The sequence below is a fragment of the Coffea arabica genome, chromosome 5e (assembly GCF_036785885.1).
Source record: "Coffea arabica cultivar ET-39 chromosome 5e, Coffea Arabica ET-39 HiFi, whole genome shotgun sequence".
Lineage (NCBI taxonomy): Eukaryota > Viridiplantae > Streptophyta > Magnoliopsida > Gentianales > Rubiaceae > Coffea > Coffea arabica.
In genome coordinates, this window is record NC_092318.1 from 50,105,515 (window position 1) to 50,131,953 (window position 26,439).

Sequence of the window (26,439 nt, forward strand, 5' to 3'; positions counted from 1 at the left end):
TCGAAATTTCATTTGAAAATGTGGTGTGGCAATCAAATTACTACAATAGGACCATCAGCTGCCATAACTATCTTCGTTAAAATGTAATTCAAGTGTTAATATTTTAAAATATAAAATTAAATAAGACAAATTTATAAATGCAATATAAGGTAATTATTTTATTTCTGCATGCATGCATATGATATGTTATGTAAGATTTAAGTGCCGGCTAGAAAAGTCCTTAAAAATCACTCTTATATGACATTTTTCATTAATTAACTAGAAGACGTCAAACATTACTAGACCGAGATGAATGGCATGCATGTGAGAGGTGCAAGGCCGTGGGTTCTACCTACCAGCAAAAAGGGCACAAGAAATCCTAATTGGCTAATTCCTATGTCGTCTTCAATTTTAATCACGATTTAAAGCCATAGCTCTTACCTAATCACTGGTAAATACGCACCTGCTAAACTTTGGCTACACAAGTTGTCGTGATTCCCGCTCAATTATTGCAAAAGATCATTTCCACATCTTTTACCATTTTTCACCCGACCTTTAGGAAAGGGGGTACAAAGTCAAGTCGTGCACAGTTTGGGCCAATCAAATTGAAAGGTAAGACCTTCAATCTGAGAATGTAACGTCTAATATATTGAACTATCAAGAAGAATTACCAGGGTCATATCATTTCTTGTGTGCAAGGGAAGATAAAAGTTGAGTTTGAGTAACATGATATAAAATTAACTTCTCTCTCTCTTTGAGAGTCTCATCTCCTCCGGCTGTAGGGTTCTAAATTACTTTATTTTCAGTCCTGGTTTCCACTAGTGTTTTACATTCTTCCACGCAACATTTCCTGTCAAGAAGCTTATCATGAGTTCGATGCAAGATATACTCCAACAGTTATCATCTGTCCAACTTGATGAAGAAGAGTGTACAGTCATTGAAGTGACAGAGGAAGAAATCAAGCAGGGAATAGAAGATTGCTCAAATAGCTGTTTAGAGAAGTTCGTAGCACGTAAGGAAATGAATCTGAAGGGGTTAAAAGGGGCACTGGAGCGAGCATGGAAGCGACAAGGTTTCAGAATCTTCCGAGTCCAACCAGATGTTTGTCAACTTTTCTTTGCATCCAAGAAAGACCTGCAGTTTGTCCTGAGTAAAGGTCCATGGAACATCGACAACAACCTACTAGTAGTCAAAAGTTGGTTTTCGGGAGTAAGGGTGAATGAACTTGATTTTGAAAATGTGTTTTTTGGGGTCAATATTTGTGGTCTGCCCTGGGAGTTTTATACTCAAGAGGTTGCTATGAAAGTGGCCTCCAGCTTTAGGGACTGTTCTTGTGTCCAGTTAAAGGAGAAATCTGATAGTGACGAACGGTTCTTCAGACTCAGAATTTTGGTGAACACGAAAACCCCGTTGCGGAGGGTGGTTAGGTTGAAATGGGGTGACAACAGTGAAGCCAGAGGGATATTACGTTATGAACGCTTATCGTCGTTCTGCTATCAATGTGGAGTCATGGGGCATACAGCAAAGGTCTGTGCCAAAGCAATGGTTGCAGAAGCCAATTCCAGTCAAGACTCTCAATATGGCTTTTGGTTGATAACGGATACTATCATAGCTAGGCAGATCTGGCAACAGATACTGTCCGCGGAAGGGATGCCGGAAAACCCCTCGGGACCCATGGCTCTAGAAGAAGATGGAAGAGGTCATCATCGTGCTTCACCATCACAAACGCAGTGTAGGGCTTGAGACTGTCATGAGACGGATGGTAATCATTTTCCCCGCAGTTTTCGAAGCATGAGGGACGGGGTCTTGAGTACGGAGACACAAAGATGGACTCCAGCTAGGAAGCAGCTCCAAGCTTATACCAAATATATTAACCAAGTGGACCAACTTGGTGAAGCAGGAGGGGCCCAAACTAGTGGACCTTCAGAAGTGGGTCTAGACCTCACTATTAAAGGCCCAACGAGAGCCAACATGGGAGAGGTGTGTAGGGCTACCCTTCCACCCATTACATGTAACGAGTTGGCTACGCGGGACGGACATGAGGGTGACCTAACAACAGAAACTCCTGATTTGGTCCTAACAGCTATTGATGAAGTACGAAGGTGGGAAAAGCGGCACCTACATGAGGAGTGTGATACTTTGCAAGAGGTTGGGGAAGGAAAGAGAGCAAGGCTGCAGGATGGTTCTGACTTCAACACAGGTCAAACGGCGGTGTCTGCACTGCAGCACCGCCGAAGCCAATGATCGCTTTGGTCTGGAATTGCCGGGGGCTTGGGAACCCCCATGCAATTCGAGCCCTCAATAACATATTGAGGGAACAAGTTCTCGATTTTGTTTTTCTTTCGGAAACGAAACTCTTAAGAGGGGAAATGGAGGCACTTAAGAGACGGCTTGGCTTTGTGAACGGCTTTTATGTAGACTGCCAGAACAGAGGTGGGGGTCTAGCATTATTATGGAGAGATGACGTCCAGCTTTCAATCATGAGACTCCAGCGGTCATATTGATGCTGTGATTCAAGATAGTAGAATGGGGCAGCAATGGAGATTTACTGATTTTTATGAACATCCAAAACTAAGCCAAAGGAAGCACTCATGGCAGCTATTGAAACGATTAGCTCGTTAGTACTCAATGTTGTGGTTATGTGCATGCAATTTCAATGAAATCCTGTCTTCTGGAGAAAAATGTGGGGGTCGGGATAGAAGCCAATCCCAGATGGCAGCTTTTCGGGATGCACTTAGCGAGGCAAACTTGTATGATTTGGGTTTCAAAGGTTCCAGATACACATGGGCACGAGGCAGGGATCCTAGTCATCGTATTTGTGAAAGGTTGGATAGGGCTGTGGCTTCACCTGAGTGGTGAACTCTCTTTCCAGCGGCCACTGTCAGCCATCTCTCATCTTCTTGGTCGGACCATGTTCCACTTCGCATAGCCATTAACTATAGTTTAAGACCTTTCAATAATAAGAGGCGAAGGAGAACGTCCTACAAGTTTGAGCAGATATGGATAGGTGATGAGGAATGTGAAAAAATATTATCTGAAAATTGGCATGAGGTTGGTGCAGGAGACCCAGTTGCTTCATTGGCTTTATGTACACAGAAGGCCTTACAAGCTTTAAAGTCGTGGGAAAGTAGGAAGTTTAGAAATTTGAAGGCAAAAATTAAAAAGCTTTCGAACAAGCTTCAAGCTATTCAATTTAACTCCTCTTATCGGATAGCAGATGAGATCCATATCAGAAGGAACTCGACTCACTTTGGAGCAGGAAGAAATTTATTGGAAGCAACGGTCAAGAGTTTCTTGGCTAAAAGAAGAAGACCGAAATACTTCTTATTTCCATCACAAAGCTAGTCAGCGAAGACGGAGGAATGCTATAAAGAGCCTTCAACTGGAAAATGGAGAATGGATCAACACAGATGGCCAAATTGAGCAACATATTAAGGAGTTTTATAAAAAACTTTTCTCATCAGATGGGGCGGAGGTGGAGTTATTTGCAGATATTATTGATCAAAGATTGGACGATCAGATGAAGTCGGAGCTCATGAAGGATTTTTCGAAACAAGAGATCTTTGATGCTTTGGGGCAAATGCATCCATGGAAAGCGCCAAGACCTGACGGGCTCCATGCTGGTTTTTACCAGAGATTTTAGGAGATAATTGGGAAGGAGGTGAAGGAAATGGCACTCTCAGTCCTTAATGATAGTGTAAGCCCAGGTAAATTGAATCTGACCCATATTGTGCTAATCCCCAAAGTCAAAAGCCCTTCTATGATATCTGATTATCGGCCCATAAGTTTGTGCAATGTAGCTTATAAACTGATCACAAAAACCATGACTAATCGATTGAAAAATGTGATGCCACACATTATTAGTGCTAATCAATATGCTTTTGTTAAAGGGTGTTTGATTACGGATAATGTGATGACAGCTATTGAGATGTTTCATTGACTGGAGCATAGAAGTGAGTGGCATGAGAGATTTTTGGCTTTAAAACTTGACATGAGCAAAGCGTATGATAGTGTTGAATGGAAGTTTCTTGAATACATGTTATATGCTATTGGTTTTCCTCCAAAATGGTGCAATTTAATTATGGAGTGCGTACGTTCAGTCTCTTACTCTATTGTCATTAATGGTGGTAACACTGAGTTTTTTGAGCCGAGAAGAGGATTGCGTCAAGGCGATCCTCTCTCGCCTTACCTTTTTATTCTGTGTGCAGAAGGACTCTCGTCCCTTATCCGAAAGATAGAAAGACAAGGTCTATGGAGTAGGATCAAACTGGGGAGGGGAGGTCTTTCAATTTCTCATCTCTTGTTTGCGGATGACAGCTTGTTTTTTGCTAAAGCAGATGAGAGCAGTATACGAGCTATCATGGAGGTATTGCAAATTTATGGAAGAGCTTCAGGCTAAAAGGTGAACTTTCAAAAATCTCGACTATATTGCATCAACAACATGCCTAAAGAAGCACAAACTCAACTCCATGGAATGCTAGGAGTACAAGAAGATGATGGGAAGGGAGTCTATCTGGGATTACCATACATGATTGGCAGGTCTAAAAACGAAATTTTTGATTTTGTTAAAGAAAGAGTCTGGAAGAAACTTCAAGAGTGGAAGGAAAAAGCCTTATCACAGGCTGGAAGGGAGGTATTAATCAAGGCAGTGGTCCAAGCTATTCCCACATATGTGATGTCTTGTTACAAGCTCACTAAAACTCTGTGTGATGACATTAAGGCTCTCATCCGAAACTTTTGGTGGGGACAGAGAGGGACGGAAAAGAAAATGTGTTGGGTGAGGTGGAATAAGTTATGCCAGCCAAAATCAGAAGGAGGTTTGGGTTTCAGAGACATGGAAGCCTTTAACCTTGCGTTATTAGCAAAACAAGGTTGGAGGCTAATTAAGGACCCTGAATCCTTGGCAGCCAGAGTTTTGAAGACCAAATATTTTGGTAGGACAAATTTTCTTAATGCCAAATTAAGGAGCAATCCGTCTTATTTATTGAGAAGTTTATTAGAAGGAAGGCGTTTACTCAACAAAGGCATTGTGTGGAGAGTGGGTAATGGCACCGACATCAAGGTTTGGGATGATCCGTGGATATCGTGTCCTCCCTCTTTCAGGGTGTCGCAACATGCTAAAATGTTGTGGCCAGATGCTAGAGTTTGTGACTTATTTGACAACCACTCTGGCGGCTGGAGAATGGACTTGCTAAGTGCTCTATTTTTGAATCATGAAATACAGAGCACTCCCCATGGGGGTTTAAGGATGAGCTAGTGTGGTTTTATCATAAGGATGGCCGTTTTGATGTACGGTCAGCGTATCATCTACGGAGAACCTTGCAGAGGTTGAAGAAAGGTGGGGAGGGTGCATCATCCAATACTAATGAGAAGTCTTTCTGGTATAAAATCTGGGACTTGGGCGTTCCCCCAAAAGTCAAAGTCTTTGTTTGGAGAGCTTGTTCTGGCATTCTGCCTACTGGACAGAATTTATCAGTTAGACTGCGGAAAGGGATAATAAGTTGTAGGTGGTGTGGTTGTGATCAAGAGTCTGATAAACATATATTTTTTGAGTGCGAGTTGCTCAGCAAGTTTGGTTAGGATTAGGAATGCTAAAAGCAGTTTGCAAGCTTGTTGCCTCAAGCTTTAAGGACTGGTTTGACTGCTTTTTGAAGCTTAGAGGCAAAAAAACAACAGCTCTCATTGCGGTGATCATGTGGATGATTTGGAGATGCCGGAACCAAAAAATATTTGAAGATAAGGATGGAGTTGCAAAACAAGTGGGTGAATTTGCCAAGGCCTTCTTACATGAGTTTTGGAATATCCACAATACGAAGGGGACACGAAGGAGTATAGAATACCACAAATGGGTAGCACCTGCGGAGCACCTTCTGAAACTTAATGTGGATGGCGCTTTTTCTGAAGCTGCAGCTGGAGTTGGAGTGGTGGTAAGGAATCACCTGGGCCAAGTGGAGGCTATACTGGCAACACGAGTGACTACTGCTCTAAATGCAGAACATGTGGAATGTTTGGCATTTCTTAGTGCTTTGGAGTTTGCCAGAGATTTTGGAATAACACATTTCTTGCTGGAAGGGGATGCTTTGAATATTGTAGAGAGGATTAATAGCAATGAGCCAGATCTGTCATTGATAGGTAACATAGTTCACGGAATAAGATCACTACTGGCTACTTTTGATTTTGTAAAGGTTAATTATGTGAGGAGGACCAACAATGTTCCTGCCCACATCGTGTCTAAAATGTCTCTGTCTCTTGAGGGAAGTCGAGTGTGGTTTGTGGACTTCCCCAAGGCTGTTACTGATGCTGCTCTTCAAGATTTGACATGAATGCAGTTTCATTGATCAAAAAAAAAAAAAGTCAAGTCGTGCACGATTGCAAGTTTCCACGTGAAAAATGTCAGTGCCCCTGGGTCCGGGGCGGAGCCATTGTCAATCAGGGCAGGGCATTGACCTCCATCAACTTCAAAAATTATATATTGGGTTAGCAATTTTTTAATTTTATTAAGGGATAATCTCAGAAACCTCTCTTGAGGTTTTGTGACAATTTCACTGTCCTCTTCTAAAGCTTTAAAATTTTCACTAATCACCCCTATCAGTCATTTGGGATTCAATGCTTACAATCACTAATGACTAAAGGACTCAATTATCCTTATAATTTAGAATAATTAGACATACATGCGAAGGAAGAAGAGTTAAACATTTGCTAGCTACATTAACCATAATTTGGATTGTAAAAAGTTAATTAATTTGCCATCTAAAAATAAAGCCAATATTAGGTGTTTCTTTTTTAATTCTTATATACTTGACAAATAAAAGAAATTGAATGTAATGCATTTGATAAATTTGAAGGATTTAGACATAAGAAACAATTAAGACATTTACAAACTAAATTAACCATAATTTGAAATGTTATAAAGAAAATCTAATTTGGCATCTAAAAAAAGAATCCAATACTAGGCATCCTTTTTCCAATTTATGTACTTAATAAATAAAAGAAATCAAATATAAAGAGATTTCAGTTGGGTGAATTTTTCTTATAATTGTAATGACAGCAAGAATCTTAAGGTATGGAAAAAATTGTTTTGTTAAATTTTGAAAGTTGTTACTTTTTATTATGGATGAAAATTTTTTTATTGACCATGTGTAGTAATGGTCCCATAAGTAAATTAACACGTTAGATCAAATATTTAATCTAACTAAGATAATAGTTGAGAGGCACTTTTGGTATAAATAAATCTTTTCACACCTGAAATCATTTTTTTATTGTTGTTTTTTTTAATTGGGCTAAATTGTTACAAGAAAATTGGTTTCAAGGAAGGTCAGTGATATTTTTAGAACCTTAAGGAAAGACAGTGAAATTGTCAAAAACCTTAGGAGAGATTTCTAAAATTATCCCTTTAGTAATTTTTCCTACATTTGTGCCCTTTTAATTTTTTTTTAATAATCCCTTTACCTTTTTAAATTTATTCCTTCTAAATCTTCTCAAATTTCTTTCATTCTTTACATTATCCTATCAGAAATTGGAATGTTTAAAGACATTAGAGTGAGTCTAATTGTTTTCTACAAAAAGGAAGAGAAAAAAAATTCTAACTTAACTTTTGTAACAATTAAAAATTTTGTGGTTCGCATTTGTGAGTTACATGCACTTATCTAAGTCATTATCTCCAGTTCAAATTCGAGTATCCCCTTATCAATAAAAAAAACCTTGAAATTTTTTTTTCTATCCTACTGATATAACTTGTCCACTTATCATTCATGCGACGAATGGTGCTATTTATTAATGCTTAATTGTCTGATCAACAAAAAACTTGAAATCTTTTTTTTCCTATACTACTGATATAATTTGTTCAATTAGTCCCATGAAATTTCTTTTTTTTTTTCATTCTATTGATATAATTTGTAGAGTTATTTCCCATCGAGGGAAGGTGTAACTTATTAATGCTTATTTGATTTCAAGCACTAGTTCGTGTTTTTTGAAGTAATATCATAAATTCTTGAATCTAGTATAGGATTCAAGGAACTAATTTAATGGTGGAGAGATTATCAGTAGAGTTTGATTAGAACTTTTTTTTTTTAACTCTGCACCATTGGTTCATAGATTATTAATATTTATTGTTGAGGAATTAACCTCTGGCTTTTGCCCTTTAACTAGCGTGTTATTGCTACTAGGGTTGCAAACGAGTCGAATCGAGTCGAGTTTTGGCCCAATTGAGCCAAGCTTGACTTAATTTTTTGGAACTCGAACTCGAGCTCGACGAGCTGACAATTTTGAAACTCGAGCTCGAGCTCGACTCGATTCAGCTCAAGTTCGAAATAATAAAAATAATTATTTTATTTTTTAAAAAATAAATAAAATAATATTTTTTCTTAATAAATAATAAAAATATTAAGAATATTTATGTAATTTTACTATTAAAATAAAAAAATAAAAAATATATATATATACTCGAACTCGCGAGCTAACGAGTTTAATATTTTGAGCTCGAGTTCGAGCTCGATTTTGATTCGACCAGCTCGAGCTTGACTCGAGCTCGATCAATATCGAGCTTGAATCGAGCCACTCGCGAGAGATTCGATTCGTTTGCACCCTTAATTGCTACCGAACTAGCATACGTAGCTCAACCATCCTCATCTAAATAGATGTAGGAAACCACATTTTGGCCACCAAAATTCGTAATCTCTATGGATAAGATATAAGATGTCTGTGGGATACTAATTTAGGATGGCATTGAATACCCTCATCGGGTTTTACTACCTAATTTATTTTTTTTTCGTTTACATAAGTATTTAATAACTTCACCGAGCTAGATGGTATCATCATGCTACAAATAATAAGGTACTCTTGTTATGGGGGAATTATTGATGCAATAGTATTTTACTTAGCCAGAGAAAAGCAAATGGTTTGATGGTTTAAGTCTAGAAATGGAAAAATGCTTCCTTCCAATTGGGAAGTGTTATAATTTTTTTTATTACAAGTGTTATAGTTAGGTTGATTGATTTTGTTAATGCAATTATGATTTGATCATCTTTGGTCTGTTTGGATACGTAACATTTGACATAATATTTGTATTCGCATTACAAATACTATTTTACTTTTTTAATTACAATTTCAAGTCATATATATTACATCATAAAAATTATTATAGCAATTATTATAAATATTATTTCAAATAACACTCCCAAGTATTTTACCCACAAATAGGTATTTTAATCATTTAACTAGGGGTGGGCAAAAACACCCGCTAACTCGAAAACCAATCATATTCAATCCGATTCGATCTGAAAAATATGGTACCAAAATCCATAGTATTTAATCGGATCAAAAAAGGGTAGGGTATCCACTTATATGTGAGACGAATTAGGGTCACAAGATTAAAAATTTGTGGGTATTCAATTTGTCCCGCATATATATTATTTATTTTTTTAATTTTTATACATATACTACAAAATAATATTTTTAGTGCTAATTGAGCAATTTCATTAAACAAATTGTACTATAAATATGAGAGACTATGGTTAGTTTATAATATTCATTTTTAGAGGTTATGATCTTATGTTTTTTAGAAAAATTTTAATTGGTGTGGAATATATATTTAAACAAGGTACTATTTACAAAATTAAATTAGTATAAATTATTTTTTAAAAAATAAATAATAAATGAGTATAGAATGGATACTGTTTACCCGACCCTTTTTGAGCAAGTACTCAATTATTGGATATATGCTAATATACAGGTCGAGTAAAGATTAAAAAAAAAAATGACTGATCGCAAAACAATGCATGGAGCGAGCATCCAACTTGCGCTTACCCTAATTTTAATCCTAAAGAATTGTGGACAAGGTAGGGTGCGTCGTCCGGACAACAATGTGACTTTTGCAGACCTTTGTCGACAAATTATTTGTCATTTTCTGTCACGGCATCACGGGTTTGTGAATGTGGTTGTTCCACTATTCTGCTGCTCAACTTGCATACAGTACGAAGTAATCATCTTTTCAAGAAAAATTGCAAATGTTTTTGGGAAATATGCCAATTTAATCCTCAAATTATTTCACTAAAGCCGATTTGGTCCCTTAATTTTTTATCGCATGAATTAAGTCCCTTAACTAAAATTTTTGTGTCAATTGAGGACCTATACCGTGTCACTCCCCAAAACACATGTTTTTGTACACAAACCAACGGCGAGACAGGAACTATTTTGGAAGTAAAAAAATATGATTTTTATGGGAAGCAAGACACCAATCATTTTGTATCCAAATTTGGAGAAACCTTTGCAAGCGAAATAGGTGAGCAAAATTAGGATTAATCTTCAAAAACAGGAATTGGAAATAGGCAAGAACAAAAACAAAACATTCAAATCAGACCTGGAATTGGAAATTGAGCTTGGCCATCCAGTTGCTCCAAATAAGCCTTATTAGCCGAACACCCCAGAAGGTCTCCCTCACTGCAGCCTGCGAAGGCCCCAAAGGAGGCGGGCGAGCTTCAAATGCTTTCAATAGCTTCCTAACTTTAAGATTAAGTGCGACATAATGACAGCGATCGCCATCAAACATGTGCTCGGAGCAAATGGCCACGCTTTCCAAAAGCATCCTAGCTGTATCCGTATGCCCCACAAGGCAAGGCTAGTAAAGGGCCACCGAATCCCATTGGTCCCAAGCATTTACGTTGATGCAGGACTCCAACAAGTACTTCAACCGATCAACGTCGCCGGCCCTGGAAGGCTCATAAACATCGCCGTATGGGACCTTTTTTAAGGGAAGTGAGGAGGCGAAGTCCTCAGGGTCCAAATCGATTCCAATTAATTCTGACATACTTGCAACGGATGATAAAAATTGCTAGTAATGATTAAATGCGGCAAAGGTGTTCGATGAAATGCCTCAGTGAAGTTTGCTTTGTTATTGTGGTAGCAATTAAACATCTGGGTTTTGTGAACTTAAGGACTAATCATGCTGGTGTTGAATTTTCTTAATTTTGACAGAAAGATTTTCCTTTTTCTCTTCTGGTTTTAGGAATAATGAAAATGATTTCCAAAATTTCACCAAGGAAGATAGAATGGAAGGGAATGAAACTGTGACAGATACTGTATCGGGTCTTTAGCATGGGGCTTTCCGTAGAAAATCGTATCTTTTTACTTTCAAAAAAGACCCTGCCTCTGTCGCCGTTGGTTTGTGTACAGAAACATGTGTTTTGGACGGTGACACCGTATAGGTCCTCAATTGATATAAGAATTTTAATTAAAGGATTTAATTCATACGACAAAAGGTTAAGAGACCAAATCGGCTTTAGTGAAATAGTTTGAGGACTAAATTGACGTTTTTCCCAATATTTTTTGATTGCCTAACTTTTTTCATTCGTTAGCATTGAGAGCAAATGACAGCTCATTTGAGCTATATGCAAGTCTAGCTACTCGCCCATAGTTCGAGTCAAAATTCAATTTGAAATTATTTAACACTAATTTCAATTTGAACTCGAACTGATCAAATCGAGTTAGAACTCAAGTTTTGTTAACTCATGAGTTAATTCGATTATATGTATATATAGTGAAATTACATACATTTCATAATATGTTATTATTTGTTTTAAAAAATTACTATTTTATTTATTTTTAAAAAATAAAATAATTATTTTTTAAAACTGGAGTTCGAACTCGACTTAACTCGAATTTGAGTTTAAACTTTAAATTGAGAATTTGTCAAGCTCGAAATCAAGTTTAAATTTGGTACAATTTCGTCGAGACTAGATTTAATTAGATCAAAATTTGACTCAATTCGACTTATTTGCAATCCCAAAACTCGTGTTATGGAATTTTCCTCTTGAGGCCCTTAAGGTATGGACAATAGTAAGCTAAATGAAGAGATGACCTTTTGCCCTCTCCTCTTCCCAACCCAAAAAAAAAGAAAAAGAAAAAAAACTAATTACATTCATGATATTCATCCAGTGAAAAGAACTTTCATCATAGAATTGACAAAATCAATAACATATTTCTTTTTCCTAGAACTTTTACAGTTTCTGGAAGCGAACAATAATTGCCTAATTTTGGTTGACTTAAGAGGAAGATAATCTCTCTAATAAGTCTCAACCAAAAATATCCTCGGACTCCAAGCGAAAGGTGAACGTGACAGCTATTCTTTCTTGCTGAATAACTACGTGGAAGAGAAGAATAAAATTCAACTGTAGTAGGTGCCTGAGAAAAAGTAGACGCACAAGCAATATACTTTATTCAAGAGAGCCCCTCCTATGGACCAAAAACGAAAATGACAAAAATCAGTAGCCCGTAACTGGAGTACCACTATAAGAAAAGATGGAATTAGTGGCACTATACAAGATTTTAGGGAAATGTGTTATAGCAAGACTCTATGGTTTCATTTAATTTACTTTGCGCGTGTATTCTATGTAGTTTTTGACTTAGTCCTTTGCCATGTCCAATTCTAAAGTACTAGGAGGCATAACCGCAGCGGTGGAATAGATAGCGCTTCTGCCGTCAACCCTTGGATAAGTAGACAATACATGAATGGCGATATTGCCATTGAATTAGGTACCTTGTGGTCGCGGTACGTGTTCTTTACTGATTGGAATACATAAACCTCATGAATTAGACAATATTATATTTATGCTCCGGAAGGAATTGGAATTGCTTACAGTCCAAAAGCAAAACCGTAAATGGAAATTTATTGCATGCATAATACACAGTAGGAGGAAAGTTAACCATTTGATCCTAGTAAAAAAATTAATAACAGAATAAAGGAATGAATAGAAGGGAATAGGACTTCCGAGACCAAGAGTGCAAATTCCAAGTTCATCACAGAGACAACAAGGGGGATAAAAGTGGAAGTGGAAAAAGGTTAAATCTACTGAAGTCATTCTTAAGTACGAACCACAAATCATTTCATTACATCGGACGACCAATTTCATTGATAATTCAGAATCTACGAACATAATATTTAAATCATGAACGTGTGATGCCAGGGGTAAATAATTTCTACTCCATTGGTTTCAAAGATTAACAAAGCAAACAAAGTGTGAGATTGAGGAAGAAATAGTAGAACGTCTCCTTCTTGGAGGTTATGATCTGCAACAAAGTCGCTCCATTTCCAATGAAATCTATCTTTCTTGTTTCCAATACTGTAAACTCTAGTTCCGCTTGTAAGAACAATGACCGGAGTCCGATGCTCAACTAATTTTTAATCAGTGTGATCCGAAATTTTCTACGAGACATAAGAATATAAAGTAATTATGTTGCAAAATAGAGGAAGACGAAAATTCAAGAAATAATCTTCTAGGACAGGTATATATAGTGTATGAATTCCCCAGGACAGAATGCAACATAAAGAAATTCAAAAACAATTACAAATAGATCCAAGTAAGCTACCATCAGAACCTTATAGAAAATAACAAACGATGCTTAACCCTCTCAGTGTAATGATGCTTGAGCAAAAGAAGCAAAAACAATTACTACTTAAAAACTATTTTTGATAGCCAAAATTACAAAATACAATCCAAACAGCACACAGTAATAAAATTACTGAAAAATAAATTCTTCAAATAAAAAGAAAAGAAGCAGAACAGATTGTCCAAATAGCCAAGAAATTGTAGAAAAAGATTAACTATATATCAAATTTGCTAACCTGTTAAATGAATGGCAAATATTAGCAATGGATGGAAGGAGCACAAATGGACCTGGACAACTCATTAGACAGCTCTGCAGGATTATCATGGTAGTTGCATAGGGCAAACCCCATGTAAGCAAAATGAAACAACAAGCATCAGCACAATAAATGACTGCTAAATCATTCATATGACATATCAAAATGCAAGTCCCAGTGTCTTTCTTTGCAAAATATACAAGGCATCGATCATTCTTTCCCCCTCTCGGGAATGGTTCTTTTTAACCCATAAAAAAAAAAAAAGGCAAGCACATAATTGAGACGAAAAACTGTGAAGACATATTTATAAATCTGTTAAGATAAGTTTGCAAAGGATACCATTTTATCCTTGTAAGGTCATTAATTTCAATAACCGACCGAAGTTCCTATTAAATAGAATCTATACTAATAACTAAAGCTCTTACTACATGAGATTTCCACTGCATCCTCAAGCCAATAACCCCTGTTCCTTTCACTTGCCTCCTTATACTTCTTCCAATCCATTATAGACCAAACTCTCACATCTCTTCAACTCATTTAGTTCCCCTTTTTACCTATTTTGCATCAATTTCATGACTTTGGTCATTACATAGGTCTGGGCATGGGCTTCACATATCAAATCAAGGTTGACATAGCACCAGAACTAAAATTGACATAAAAATGTTACATGGGAGTTCTGAATTCAATGTGTAAAATACTCACTATTAATCCAAATGCTTTAAGTAAATAACGAACACACATACATAGCAAGAACTCACTGCTCCTAGTTTTTCTTTGAATAAAAGTCTTCAGAAAGAAATCCATGTATTTGCTTTACTCCAAGGTCATCAACCAAAATGCAGAAGTAAGCTTTCGAATGAAACATACAAATAAACAGCCTCATATGTTGGCCTTAAAATAAGACTTACACACCAGCCAAAAACAGAACTCACATAAGACACTTTCTTTTTCTTTTGGTATTAAAGTACTATATGAAAGTGTCAAGTATTTTCTTATCAACGATCGCAAACATGAAATACATAGTATCATGCACATAATACCTACCTCATTAAGATAGGCATGTTTGGCACTGAATAAAACATAATTAAAAACATAATTATTTTGACAAGTAACTTTTCTGGCTTGAAAGCAAAAAGAAGTTTCCCATCCTTAGTCATTATTTACTCATGAGATAAACCAGCCAAGATGGTATGAACAAGTTCGCATCACCACCATCTCCTCCATCCACTTTGCCTAAGGGTCCATTTGCCTGCAAGGAAAATACACAGGAAAAGTGTAAAAAATTCCTTAATCACATCAATATTGCTAATAAAATACAACTAAAATTGGAAGAATATAAAATAAATAATCTAACAACATCAGTTGAGGAAGTGATTCAAATATTCAGTTTCAGTGGCAATTGGAGAATGTTTAGTCATATGCATCTATAATTGTCTTGAAAACACGAAACGGATTTTTCTTCAAGGTGAAGAATATCTCTTAATATCATAATTTTCAGAAGCACAGTGACAAAGATCTTTTAAATTTGGTGGGTTGCAGCCTAGCGTTCACTGGTCTTTCTGCAATAGCAGTAGATCAAAAGTTGCATGAGAATTACTGGGATCGACATGTGTCTATTTACACAGAATAGTGGCAAGAGATTTACAGAGACAGTACCTAATTTTAAGGAAGAAAAGGACACTAATTCAGGCAGCGGCTCATATTGCAGATGAGCAGCATACCGTGACTATGTTCTCATTTTCCTTTAACTCAAATTGGAGGTGCGAATAATGAACAAATGATTACTTTCTTTGCACTTAGGATGAGAGTTGGAACAGTAAAAATAAGGGGAAAAATGCATCTAAAGATGCAAAAAATTAAGTCTATCCAATGTACCTGCTTTGACAAGAAGTTGTTTTGTTCCTGCAATTATTTCTCCTATAATGAAATGGAAAACACTTAATCATTAGCTTTGTTTTTCAAGAGTCCTTAGCAGCCAGGAGAAATCAAAATATGTCGTTTGGGTATAAAGGGCAAAAACAAACCACAGAGCATCGAGAGACCACTAAGAATATAAAAGTGAAGGAAGGAGGGGTAAGGTCGTGGAATAACCAATGACAAAATATGTTGTTGGCTATGGCCAGCCATTGATGTAATAATTGCTTTTTATGTAATCTCTAAGCAAAAAAAAATGTTCGGATCACTCAAAAATAGACCAAAAAAAAAAGGAAAGTAAGGAAGGCAGAGTCGTGAGTTACCTTGTGTGTGGTCAGCTACGGAGGCGGTGCAGCTCTGAGAACCCGTTCTACTTGAAGCAAACTGATAGTAACCAGGACAAAATAAAGAAAAGACAAAGCAATGGCCAGATCAGAAAGAAAGCAAGTAAAAAGATACAAGCAAACATCCAGAAACAAAAGAAAAGGAAATGGAAAAACAAGAAACAATCCCTAAAAATCACATAATAATTCCATACGCCTAAGTTTCATGTAGATAGAGCAATGGCCAAATCCAAATACAGGGAGACCTACTAAAAGTGGAAAAGCAGATACATGAAAAATCAAGGAAATAAAAAGACACAAACACCCAAAACCAAAAGAATAGGAAACGAAAAACAAAGAACAACCCCCAAAAATCACATATGAACACCCCCAAAATCGAATAATAATATCATCACATAATGATATCACAATAAGAAGGGTTGAGGTTTTAGGGTCGAAGATGGAAGTACGCAAGAAAGGAAGCCACAATTAGAGCCTGCAAGGAAAGGATGGGGAGAAAAGAGAAGCTAGACAGAAACAAAATGTGAAAACCCTAGAAAGAGAAACCAATCTGAAAACCAAGGTGAAGAAAGGGTGAAGATCTCCGAGCCGGTAGGAAGCGAAAATATGTTATGTTGAAATTTAGAGCAGCGTTCATTGCCAATATCCAGCAGATAAAGATGGTAAATCAGGCCAATCATCATTTTAGGCAAGGTTCTTCGGGTAGCTCAAGACATCGCAGCAGCGAGAGACGAAAGAAGAAAGAAAATCACATGAGCCTCTGATCCCATCAGAAATCCATGGGCGATGTTGGAGCACCGAGAAGAACCAATTTAGATAACTCACATGAGCAGCACGTGATGACGACGAAAAGTGAATAGTAACCCTCTTTGGTGTACTCTTTGGTTCATTGTATGTTATGTTGAGACTAGGAGGATAACACCGCGCGATGCGCGGTGTAACTTTTAGACTTGCCCAGAAATGTCCAATTATTCAAATTTAGATAATAAGCATGAAAAGTTATATAAAGGTGCACCAAAATCTTTAGGATTAGGTTTTTGTAATTTTATTAAGCAGCGAAAATAAGCCATAATTTTAACTTAGTGACTAAGTGACGAAAAGTCATTTTTTGCTTTACCTACTAATTGAATAGGATTGGCAATGTCATAAATTTCAAAGTAATATATACCATGTAACGTCATCTTGCATCGACTAACTGTATTTGCCATGATTTGATGTGCATAAAAAATGTGCCACTCATGAACAAATTCAAGAGGAAGCTCAACTTTTTGAGAGCAATACTCAAATATGTCGGATAAGAAGCCTATTTAATTGTAAAATATAGAAACGACCACATAATAGCAAGAGAAATAGGATTCAACACGATAAAGATGACTACATAATAGCAAGAGATACATGATTCAACACAATATGGACTAAAGATCTACATATAACTGATAAGAGAAACAAGCCATTATCTCGTGTCTAAAATCTTATTACGACAATGAATGAGTTTTGAAAAACCAAATCAAATAATTACACAATGAAAATATTGCAGATGCAAGATATGTTTTACGTCAACAACATACAACAAATTTAACATCTTTTTTTCTTTTTCTTTTTCCTTTTTTTTTTTGCATAAAAGAAACTTTAAAATAACATATAATCCTATCCACATACAAAAGAGATCTCCAAAATGCAGTCTCTATAGACCCATAATGAAAACTCTGTCAATGAAGTTTTCCCCGGCTGCAGCTTCATGCGGTGATGCAGATGCAAAACCAAGAAAGTCAAAACCAAGCTTTGGACACAAAAATTCACAATGAAAATCAATAGATAAAAATAGACCAATCCAGCAAGCCATCTCTAAGCCTAAGGTAAAGCCAAGGGGCAGATTTCTGAGAGGCACTGACAAATCTAAACTGCATCCGGAGTCTTTTCAAACATCGGGTTTTCCAGATTATCATATTCTACTTGAGTATATTATTTGCGGAATGCTCAAAAAGATCATTCCAATATTATACAGAAATCTATATAAGTTGCCATCTAAACTGGATATGTTAAATGCAGATCTTGTCAAACATCCAGGATTTCTTGACGACATGAGCAATTTTCTTCCTCTTAAGTAAATTATTGCAGAATGTTCAAAAAGTTTATTGTAATCTTACAATCCAAAATTCTTTAACAAATCTAAGTCATTATATAATTGATGAATTCTGTTACACAAGTTTCAGCTATTTAAATTTTTCAAATTCACCAGAATGGATGTAAAAGGGTTGAAGAATAAGGGTTCTCCGGTATAGGTTTCAAAAAATGACATATTTCCATTCAGAATTTGTCTTGATAGTACTTCATTTGGTACAATAAAGGATGCCAATAGAATATTCCAATTTAATGCGTATGGTGCTAATCATCAAATATAATGAACTACAAGTCATAACTTAGGAAATCATGATCGTAGAACTATTGTTCTTGCATGTCTTGATCATCGTCAGCTCAAGTGCAATTACCATAATCCTCAAGAGCAACAAAACTGAACCATTACCATAATCCAGGCTAGTTACTTGGAATTCTACAGATTACAATTTAACGCTACTAATTGCATGAGATAATTTAAGAATCCCAATGAGGATCTTATTTCGATTTCTGCGATTATCCTTAAGCTATCTGAGGCACAAAAAGAAAAAAGAGAAATCTTCCAAAATACTATTTACCCATCCATATTTTGACAAAACTTAATCACAAAAAATTATAGTGAAAACAACAAAAGTCAAAATACACTTATTTACTGTTATAAGCATAGTCTCTCGATCTGATTTGTATAAAAACATAACCTTTTTCAAGTTCTCCTTCCAAATTATCACCATTGACATCTCACATATAAATAAGCAATTCATAAATCCAAACAAAAAAAAAAACCCAGACCTTAAATCAACTAAAAGCAATAAGAATTGCAACTATCTCCCACTATTCGTTAATTTTGACAACCAATCAGCTATAGTACAGAAACAAGAATCCCAAATATTACCATTTTACAACCCATGTACTTACCAGCAAGTAATCAATTCAAAAAACCCATCAAAACCCAGAAGTAAAATCCACCAAAAACCATAAATATCTGAGAATCAACAAAATTCATATAATAAAGGTACAACCTTGGTCCTTGACATACTCAGCAAAGGTGTTGCAGTCTAAGCAGAGAGCCAGATCAGTTAATCCCAGACTCTCACACTCTTTGGTGCTAAATTGCATTTGCACATGAGCAGACCCACCAGTAACAAAACCCAATGTATGGTCATTTCCTGCTACAGAAGTAGGATTAGGATTAGATGTACCCCAATAATAACATATTCATATAAAGAAAAGAACCTTTAAAGTTGCTTAGAAGAAACAAGAATCCACAAAAAAAAATGGCGATAACAGAAACAAGAGAAGAAATCTATTGAGAGAGTATAAAAGCTAGTCTTACCAACAGAAATCAATCAATAAAAATAATGTCACTGATGAAATTTCCCCAAAGGGAACAAAACATTGTACATATATGTGGAAGCAAATTCTAGAGAAGTTCCTATGCATTATTTTTCAATTTTTCTTTTTTTTTTAAAAAAAATGCAATATTGGGTCCAACATCAAATGTCAATTGTGTGACGCACAGGAATACTATTTTCTGAACATAATTTTTCCAGTCAAAGATCGAGCCAAGTTTTTTTAGTAATTTAAAAGAGGAAAGATGGTATCTTCATAGTAGATTAAATGGATTTTGCTTTTGAAACTCCATTTATGTAATTCATATAACTATGTATCTCATGAATCATGAACTGATCAAAACATCTTCAAGGAAGTTAGTCATAATAATGATTTCACTTTGCACGTTAAAACCACAAAACCAGAAAAATCGACTATGAAATAAAGATTTCATCATACAGCTTCCCAAATCTTGACATTACGAAGAATACCAAGTAGTTTATATAACAGATTCATTATGTTTGCCAGCCAAGGGAAAAAAAGAAGATACAGAAGAAAAAGATACTCGTATCTAATTTTCTCTGACAAACACAATAAAACACAAAACACTGGAAGAAATTTGCTCATTCTTCCAATCACTTTTACCTTTATCCTTTCTCTGACAACAACCTCAATAAACAAAAATAGGCTAAATTAGGTGAGAGAAACCATTTATAGAAAAAGACATTGGTTTATAGTATAAATAGTAGAACACAAATAAATATTACCAGCTTTAACTACTTCTTAGAGATGTCAACTTCAAGTTTTCATATTCCTTCCTGTAACAACAACCAATAATATACTTGGAAAAGTAGCACCAAAAGAACAAAAAAAAAAAAAAGGAAAAAAAATCATCCATCAAATCCTAAACCAGGCGTGGAAGAGGGAAAAATTAAATCAGATTGATGCAGCAAACTTACATTTTCACTCACCAGTTGTTTTTCACAAGTGGCCATTTTTACTCCGAACTCCAGAAGAAATCCAAGACAAAAACGAAAAATGGAACAATAAATCACCAAATAGATACAAAAAAGAAAGTAAATAAATATCTAAAAGCTAGCTAATCATCAATTATTCATCATCTCAGACCATATTAAAAGTTTTTCTTCTGATTAAAAATAAAAAATCAATGATAAAACAGAAATGAAACAGAGACATTAATCATGGAAAGAAAGGGGAAGAAAAGTACCATATATCTGCATTCTAGAAATTCACATCAGATAGTGGAGATGAAATATTGACCTTCCCCATCCTTACTGTTTCACAAAAGGACACGACAGAGATGATAAAAAAAAAAGATTTGCTGCTTTTAGCCAATGAAATAGAAATATCAGGAAAATGATAGGAAAACAGAAAAAATTAGCCCTAACTACTCGAGGGAGGGAGGAAGATGAAGAAGAACAAGAGGGAGAACTGGGAGAAACCGGGAGTGGAAGGGGAAGAAGATTACCAGCCCTTTTCTGTCTCGAGCCCATCGTCCATCAAATCCTAAGCAACCACTCTGCAGGAGGAAAAATCCGGACCCTCCAATTGAGATTACTACAATCAAATGCCAGAAATTGAGGGGAGACCTCTGGGTCTCATAAAAAAAATGGAGTTTTGTCCAGAGGACAAAAGCAAAGAAAAGCTCTTGACATCGATTGATGCTGCTATGTTTTGAAAGACAGAGAAAGAAGAAAGAAGAGAAGCTGCCGTCGGTTTACCAGGGGAAAGAAAAGACCCTCAATATATGGTTAATAAGCATTTCCACATCATCAGGACCAGCCAATCTTCACGCGCCACGTGGGTGTTTAATGGTTAATATATATCATCAATTACAAAAAATTGATAATTAATTGTGCTTTAAAAACAAAGTGTTCAATAATTGTAAAAAGTTGGTAATTTAAATTTTGGCTAAAAGAGGACATTTTCTTAATAAAATTTGAAAAGAAAAAAGGTAATTAAATGAGATTTTTGGACAAATTTTTTTTTTTGTTAATAATTGCAAAAAAGTTATGAAGTAAATACGATTTGTTGGGTAAAAAAAAATGTCAATAAAAAAAAGCGTGATTAATTAGTTATTAATAATTAATTAATAGCTAGTAATAACGAACACAGGTAAAGCAATAATTACAATAAAATAATAATAATTAATAGCCGTGATTTATTCGGCAACCAAAAGAAAGCACTGATAATTGTACAACGGATGGGCAACATAATAAAAATAAGACAGGCATTATTCAGCCAAGGTACAATAACCTGTCAACAAAAGGAGGTTGATGACAAGTAATGCGAAACGGTGGATGAAGAAATCGAGAAAGTACGGATTTAAACTAAACAAATAAAATTTGTCCATAATTAATTGCAAAGAATTGGTAATTAAAGCATGTTAATTTATAAGATTAGTTAATTATGAGTCAATTAATTATTAAGATGGCCAAAAGCAAAGAAGAAAAGACTAACGAGAAACGTTTTTCTCAAGCGGAGCAATGTAGACATATTAATTGATTAACAATTAACAGCAACAATTTGGTAATTAATTGCGATTCTCTATGCAACAAAAAAGTAACAATACTAATTAATTAATTAGCAATTACTAATTGTTAAAAAGGGCAACCAAATATGATTTGATTGGCAACAAAAAAAAAGAGACTAATTTTTGGCTAATAACTACATACAACTGATAATTCAATGTGATTTGTTAGGTAAAAAAAATATAATAATAATTATAAAGTTGGGTTAATTAAATGCGATTTGTCCGACTAAAAAACGTGAAACCAGAAGTTAATTAATAAAAAATACCCCAAAAAAAAAGAGGACATTTTCTTAAAAGAATGTGGGAAAAAAGGTAACCAAATGAGAATTTTTTGGACAACCAAAAAAAAAATTTTTTTGTTAATAATTGCAAAAAAGTTATGAATTAAATGCGATTTATTGGATAAAAAAAGTGACAATAAAAAAATGACATCATTAATTAGTTACTAACAACTAATTAGTAAGTAACTAATAATAATGAATACAGTTAAAGCAATAATTACAATAAAAGATAACAATTAATAATTGCGATTTAGCCGGCAACGTGAGACCAAGTTTTACCGGAACACTCCCCAGCAAACAACAAAAGCAATTGATAGGCGTCCAAGCAAACGAAAAGGCAGACGTCCAATTGGCAAACGGGCTGGACGACCATCAATTGAGAATTCCCACGGGCCGGATGACCACCAATCAACCAATGAAAGCGAGCCACGTCAGCAATTGAAGTCCAATTGAAAACAAGGGCATTCCCCAATAGACTAGATATGTTAATAATTAAAGCATGTTAATTTATAAGATTAGTTAATTATGAGTCAATTAATTATTAAGATGGCCAAAAGCAAAGAAGAAAAGACTAACGAGAAACGTTTTTCTCAAGCGGAGCAATGTAGACATATTAATTGATTAACAATTAACAGCAACAATTTGGTAATTAATTGCGATTCTCTATGCAACAAAAAAGTAACAATACTAATTAATTAATTAGCAATTACTAATTGTTAAAAAGGGCAACCAAATATGATTTGATTGGCAACAAAAAAAAAGAGACTAATTTTTGGCTAATAACTACATACAACTGATAATTCAATGTGATTTGTTAGGTAAAAAAAAATAATAATAATTATAAAGTTGGGTTAATTAAATGCGATTTGTCCGACTAAAAAACGTGAAACCAGAAGTTAATTAATAAAAAATACCCCAAAAAAAAAAGAGGACATTTTCTTAAAAGAATGTGGGAAAAAAGGTAACCAAATGAGAATTTTTTGGACAACCAAAAAAAAAAAATTTTTGTTAATAATTGCAAAAAAGTTATGAATTAAATGCGATTTATTGGATAAAAAAAGTGACAATAAAAAAATGACATCATTAATTAGTTACTAACAACTAATTAGTAAGTAACTAATAATAATGAATACAGTTAAAGCAATAATTACAATAAAAGATAACAATTAATAATTGCGATTTAGCCGGCAACGTGAGACCAAGTTTTACCGGAACACTCCCCAGCAAACAACAAAAGCAATTGATAGGCGTCCAAGCAAACGAAAAGGCAGACGTCCAATTGGCAAACGGGCTGGACGACCATCAATTGAGAATTCCCACGGGCCGGATGACCACCAATCAACCAATGAAAGCGAGCCACGTCAGCAATTGAAGTCCAATTGAAAACAAGGGCATTCCCCAATAGACTAGATATGTTAATAATGAGAAGAGGTAATATGTCTACTTTATTTTTTTTTTTAGATACAGGCCACAATGCAGCTGAAGGATTACCAAAGGATGACGCCACCGGGAAAAAACTACTTAAAATGACATAGAGATAAACTTATTTAGTCATTAGCTTAAAAGATTTGTTTTTAGACATGGTTCGTTCACCAAAATGTATTAAATTTGTAAGAAATATTGATGTGTTTGTTATTTCATTTCTTACTTTATTTAATAGTCACTTGTGAATTCTTTTTATTTGTAGCATTTTTGCAATATTATAATTAATTGCATAGATGAACATGATCAATTGGATTGTTAATATTCAAATTACTTTTTTAATGCGATTAATTTTTTTTAGTGGCATTCGAAAGTGTTAGAATAGCTTTATATAGTGGCATTTGAAGTGCGATGGCAACTCAACGCATGCCGCTTGCAGGTGCCATTAAAATTTCATAAAGTGGCATCTTCACATACCATGTACTATTATTTTGGAACCAATGGCCATTTAGATTGTTAGTCAACTTTGGTAGGATAAGAGATCATGAGTTCAAATTTTGCCTCCCATCAATGTGCCATTATATGTGATTTCTTTTAAATTCATACGATTTGAGGATGGTTCAGTTTCCGTTGGTTTCTCTAGGTTTCATTGGGCCTTTCCTCGTCTTAGTGTAGATTAGAATAGGAATAAACTAGACTAACTATTGTCGTCTAATAAAATAAAAAAAATGTAGTATTATTTTGTGCCACCTTTTAAGTGCCACTGGACAGTAGTGGCATTGGTTTCGCCAACAAGGGATGCCATTAAATCAAAAAAATATCACTATAGTATGCATAAATTGCCATTTTTTAACGTCATTAGAAAAGAATTTTCTTCTAGTGTACAAATAGTAGTAAAATAAGAATATGAGGGAAATTATTTGAATTATTTTCATTTTCTTCCCAAAGTTACTGTCCCAAAGTTACTGAAAAATTTGGATTGTGATCTTTTGGACATATATTTTTACATTTTTTATGAATGCTCTTTCTACACAATTTATAATCTTTTTTTTTATCTTACATATATCACATCCTTAAAAAATGCTAAATAATTTTTTTTCAAAAATTCTCCAAAAAATGCAATCCAAATGGGGTCTAATTATTTCAATGAATCATACAATATCAGGGTACATCCAGACAATATCAAATTGTGGGATGAATTTTACATCCATTATTGAAATGACACTAATGATCACTTTACTCTTTTTTTTTTTTTGGTCAAAATGTCATCATACTAATGATCACTTTACTTGTGGTCCTTGATTCTTAACCCAATTATTCAAAATCTACAATAGACAGTAGAAACGGTGTCCGTAGGCCGTAATATGGCGCCAACTCATCCACGTATGTGCATGCATTTGTCCAATCAATGGATCTCTTTAGATAACTTTTTTTCCATTAAACCCTCGGCTAGGCCCAGGTGGCAAATCTCTTTAGATAACTTCTTTTTTTTTTGCTTGTTTTAGAAAATATTTTTTTAAAAAATATCATTTACGATAACACTTTAAAACAATCACACATTTTGAAAAATATAAAAGAAAACACTGATAGTGGGGGTAGGTATTGGTGGTAGGTGGAGTTTGTCGTGGAGGGTGATGCGTGGTGGGGGAGGGGAAAATATTAATTTTGAATTAATATTAATATTTTTTAAAAATAAGTATAGTACAATTTTAAATAAACACATTCGTTTCGATTGGTCTATTTCTCAAATGCAATGTTACAGTAATATAAAAACAAAAACATTTCATCCATATAATAAATAAAAAATAACTCACAAATATAAACAAAAAAACTTTTAAAAAAAATCTACAATATTTTTCCACCTATCACCACCCACCCACCGCCGCCCTCTTCCTCCTCCTTCTTCCTTTCCTTCTTCCCTCTTCCTCCTCTCCTCGACCAGATCCAGGGAGGAGGGGAAGGGGAGGGGATGAGGAAGAGGGAGGGGGAAGAAGAAAGGAGGAGAGAGGGAGTGGTGGTGATTGTGGTTGTAGGTGGTAGTATCAATTTTTAAAAAGTATTCTAAAAATATTTTAATTTTAAAAGGTATCTCAAAATATATTTCAAAACTTCCTCCAAAAATATCACAAAAAACATTTTATAGTAAGTTTTTCAAACACACTACTACAGTAAAATACTTCAAAAATATTCTAAAAAATAACTAATCCAAGCAGACCTACAATATCCAAGTAGACCGTCGTTGAACGAGTTTTGCTTTTTTATTCACCGCATTTATATTCGATCGAAAGATTGCACTTAAATATCAAAACTATATTATCTATTTTCCTTTTCTTCTCAAAGGTATTGAAAAAGTTTTTAACTTAATAATTCGAACGAAAAATATCATATTGTATCAAAATAATCCAAACAATACAAAATTGGCGAATTGAATTTTTTTACTATTACTCAAAGCACTATAATTACTTTGCTTGTGGTCCTTTATTCTCCAACAACATATTAAAAAACATACGCTCCATTGGATTAACTATTTTTGGAAGTATTTTTGAAATATTTTACTATAGTATTGTATATGAAAAACTTTTATTATAAATGTTTTTTGAAATATTTAATATATTGTATAAATGAAATATTTTTTGAATTATTTTGGTTTGTATATTACTATAATATTATATTTAAAAAATTTGTTTTTGAAAAATAGGTAAATCCAAATAATTGATAAGAGAAAAAAGGGATCCTATGGGCTATAACACCACACGAACTTATCCATGCATTTGTAGAGTTCTGCTGTCCAGACTCAGCATTTATGCATTTATACATTATCGAAAGATTTCTTTCTGCTCTCCACTATCCGCATTAATTAGACCA

General features: G+C 34.8%; 5 protein-coding genes and 2 long non-coding RNA genes across 9 annotated transcripts; 4 read left to right on the plus strand and 3 right to left on the minus strand.

Annotated features, from left to right (window-relative positions):
- The first annotated feature begins 644 nt into the window (after positions 1-644).
- On the plus strand, positions 645-6,216 carry LOC113688975 (uncharacterized). Of its 2 annotated transcripts, none has more exons than XM_027206805.2 (2): positions 645-3,686; positions 4,188-6,216. In XM_027206805.2, exon 1 carries the CDS (start codon positions 847-849, stop codon positions 1,720-1,722), a length of 876 nt encoding a protein of 291 aa, XP_027062606.1. In that variant the 5' UTR covers positions 645-846; the 3' UTR covers positions 1,723-3,686; positions 4,188-6,216. The 2 variants fall into 2 exon arrangements, with proteins under 2 accessions (XP_027062606.1, XP_027062607.1); XM_027206806.2 differs by having other exon boundaries at positions 4,317-6,216.
- On the plus strand, positions 2,692-3,622 carry LOC140007096 (uncharacterized). The gene is made up of 3 exons (XM_072049808.1): positions 2,692-2,749; positions 2,852-3,030; positions 3,197-3,622. Exons 1-3 carry the CDS (start codon positions 2,692-2,694, stop codon positions 3,620-3,622), a joined length of 663 nt encoding a protein of 220 aa, XP_071905909.1.
- LOC113689564 (uncharacterized mitochondrial protein AtMg00310) lies at positions 4,421-5,236 on the plus strand. Its single transcript, XM_027207325.1, has one exon. It carries the CDS (start codon positions 4,421-4,423, stop codon positions 5,234-5,236), a length of 816 nt encoding a protein of 271 aa, XP_027063126.1.
- Positions 5,568-6,302, plus strand: LOC113689565 (uncharacterized). Its single transcript, XM_027207326.1, has one exon. It carries the CDS (start codon positions 5,568-5,570, stop codon positions 6,300-6,302), a length of 735 nt encoding a protein of 244 aa, XP_027063127.1.
- A 4,028-nt stretch (positions 6,303-10,330) lies between these two features.
- LOC113689566 (BTB/POZ domain-containing protein At2g04740-like) lies at positions 10,331-10,783 on the minus strand. Its single transcript, XM_027207327.1, has 2 exons — positions 10,637-10,783; positions 10,331-10,594 (listed from the first exon to the last, which is right to left on the minus strand). Exons 1-2 carry the CDS (start codon positions 10,781-10,783, stop codon positions 10,331-10,333), a joined length of 411 nt encoding a protein of 136 aa, XP_027063128.1.
- A 2,021-nt stretch (positions 10,784-12,804) lies between these two features.
- On the minus strand, positions 12,805-16,692 carry LOC113690461 (uncharacterized). 2 transcript variants are annotated; one of them, XR_003448445.2, is made up of 4 exons: positions 15,853-16,692; positions 15,491-15,532; positions 13,598-14,864; positions 12,805-13,177 (listed from the first exon to the last, which is right to left on the minus strand). It is a non-coding gene; the product is annotated as an uncharacterized lncRNA (long non-coding RNA). The 2 variants fall into 2 exon arrangements; XR_011814397.1 differs by lacking the exon at positions 15,491-15,532.
- Positions 16,693-20,080: 3,388 nt separating this feature from the next.
- On the minus strand, positions 20,081-21,076 carry LOC140006697 (uncharacterized). The gene is made up of 4 exons (XR_011814398.1): positions 20,807-21,076; positions 20,546-20,612; positions 20,277-20,324; positions 20,081-20,135 (listed from the first exon to the last, which is right to left on the minus strand). It is a non-coding gene; the product is annotated as an uncharacterized lncRNA (long non-coding RNA).
- Positions 21,077-26,439: the final 5,363 nt, after the last annotated feature.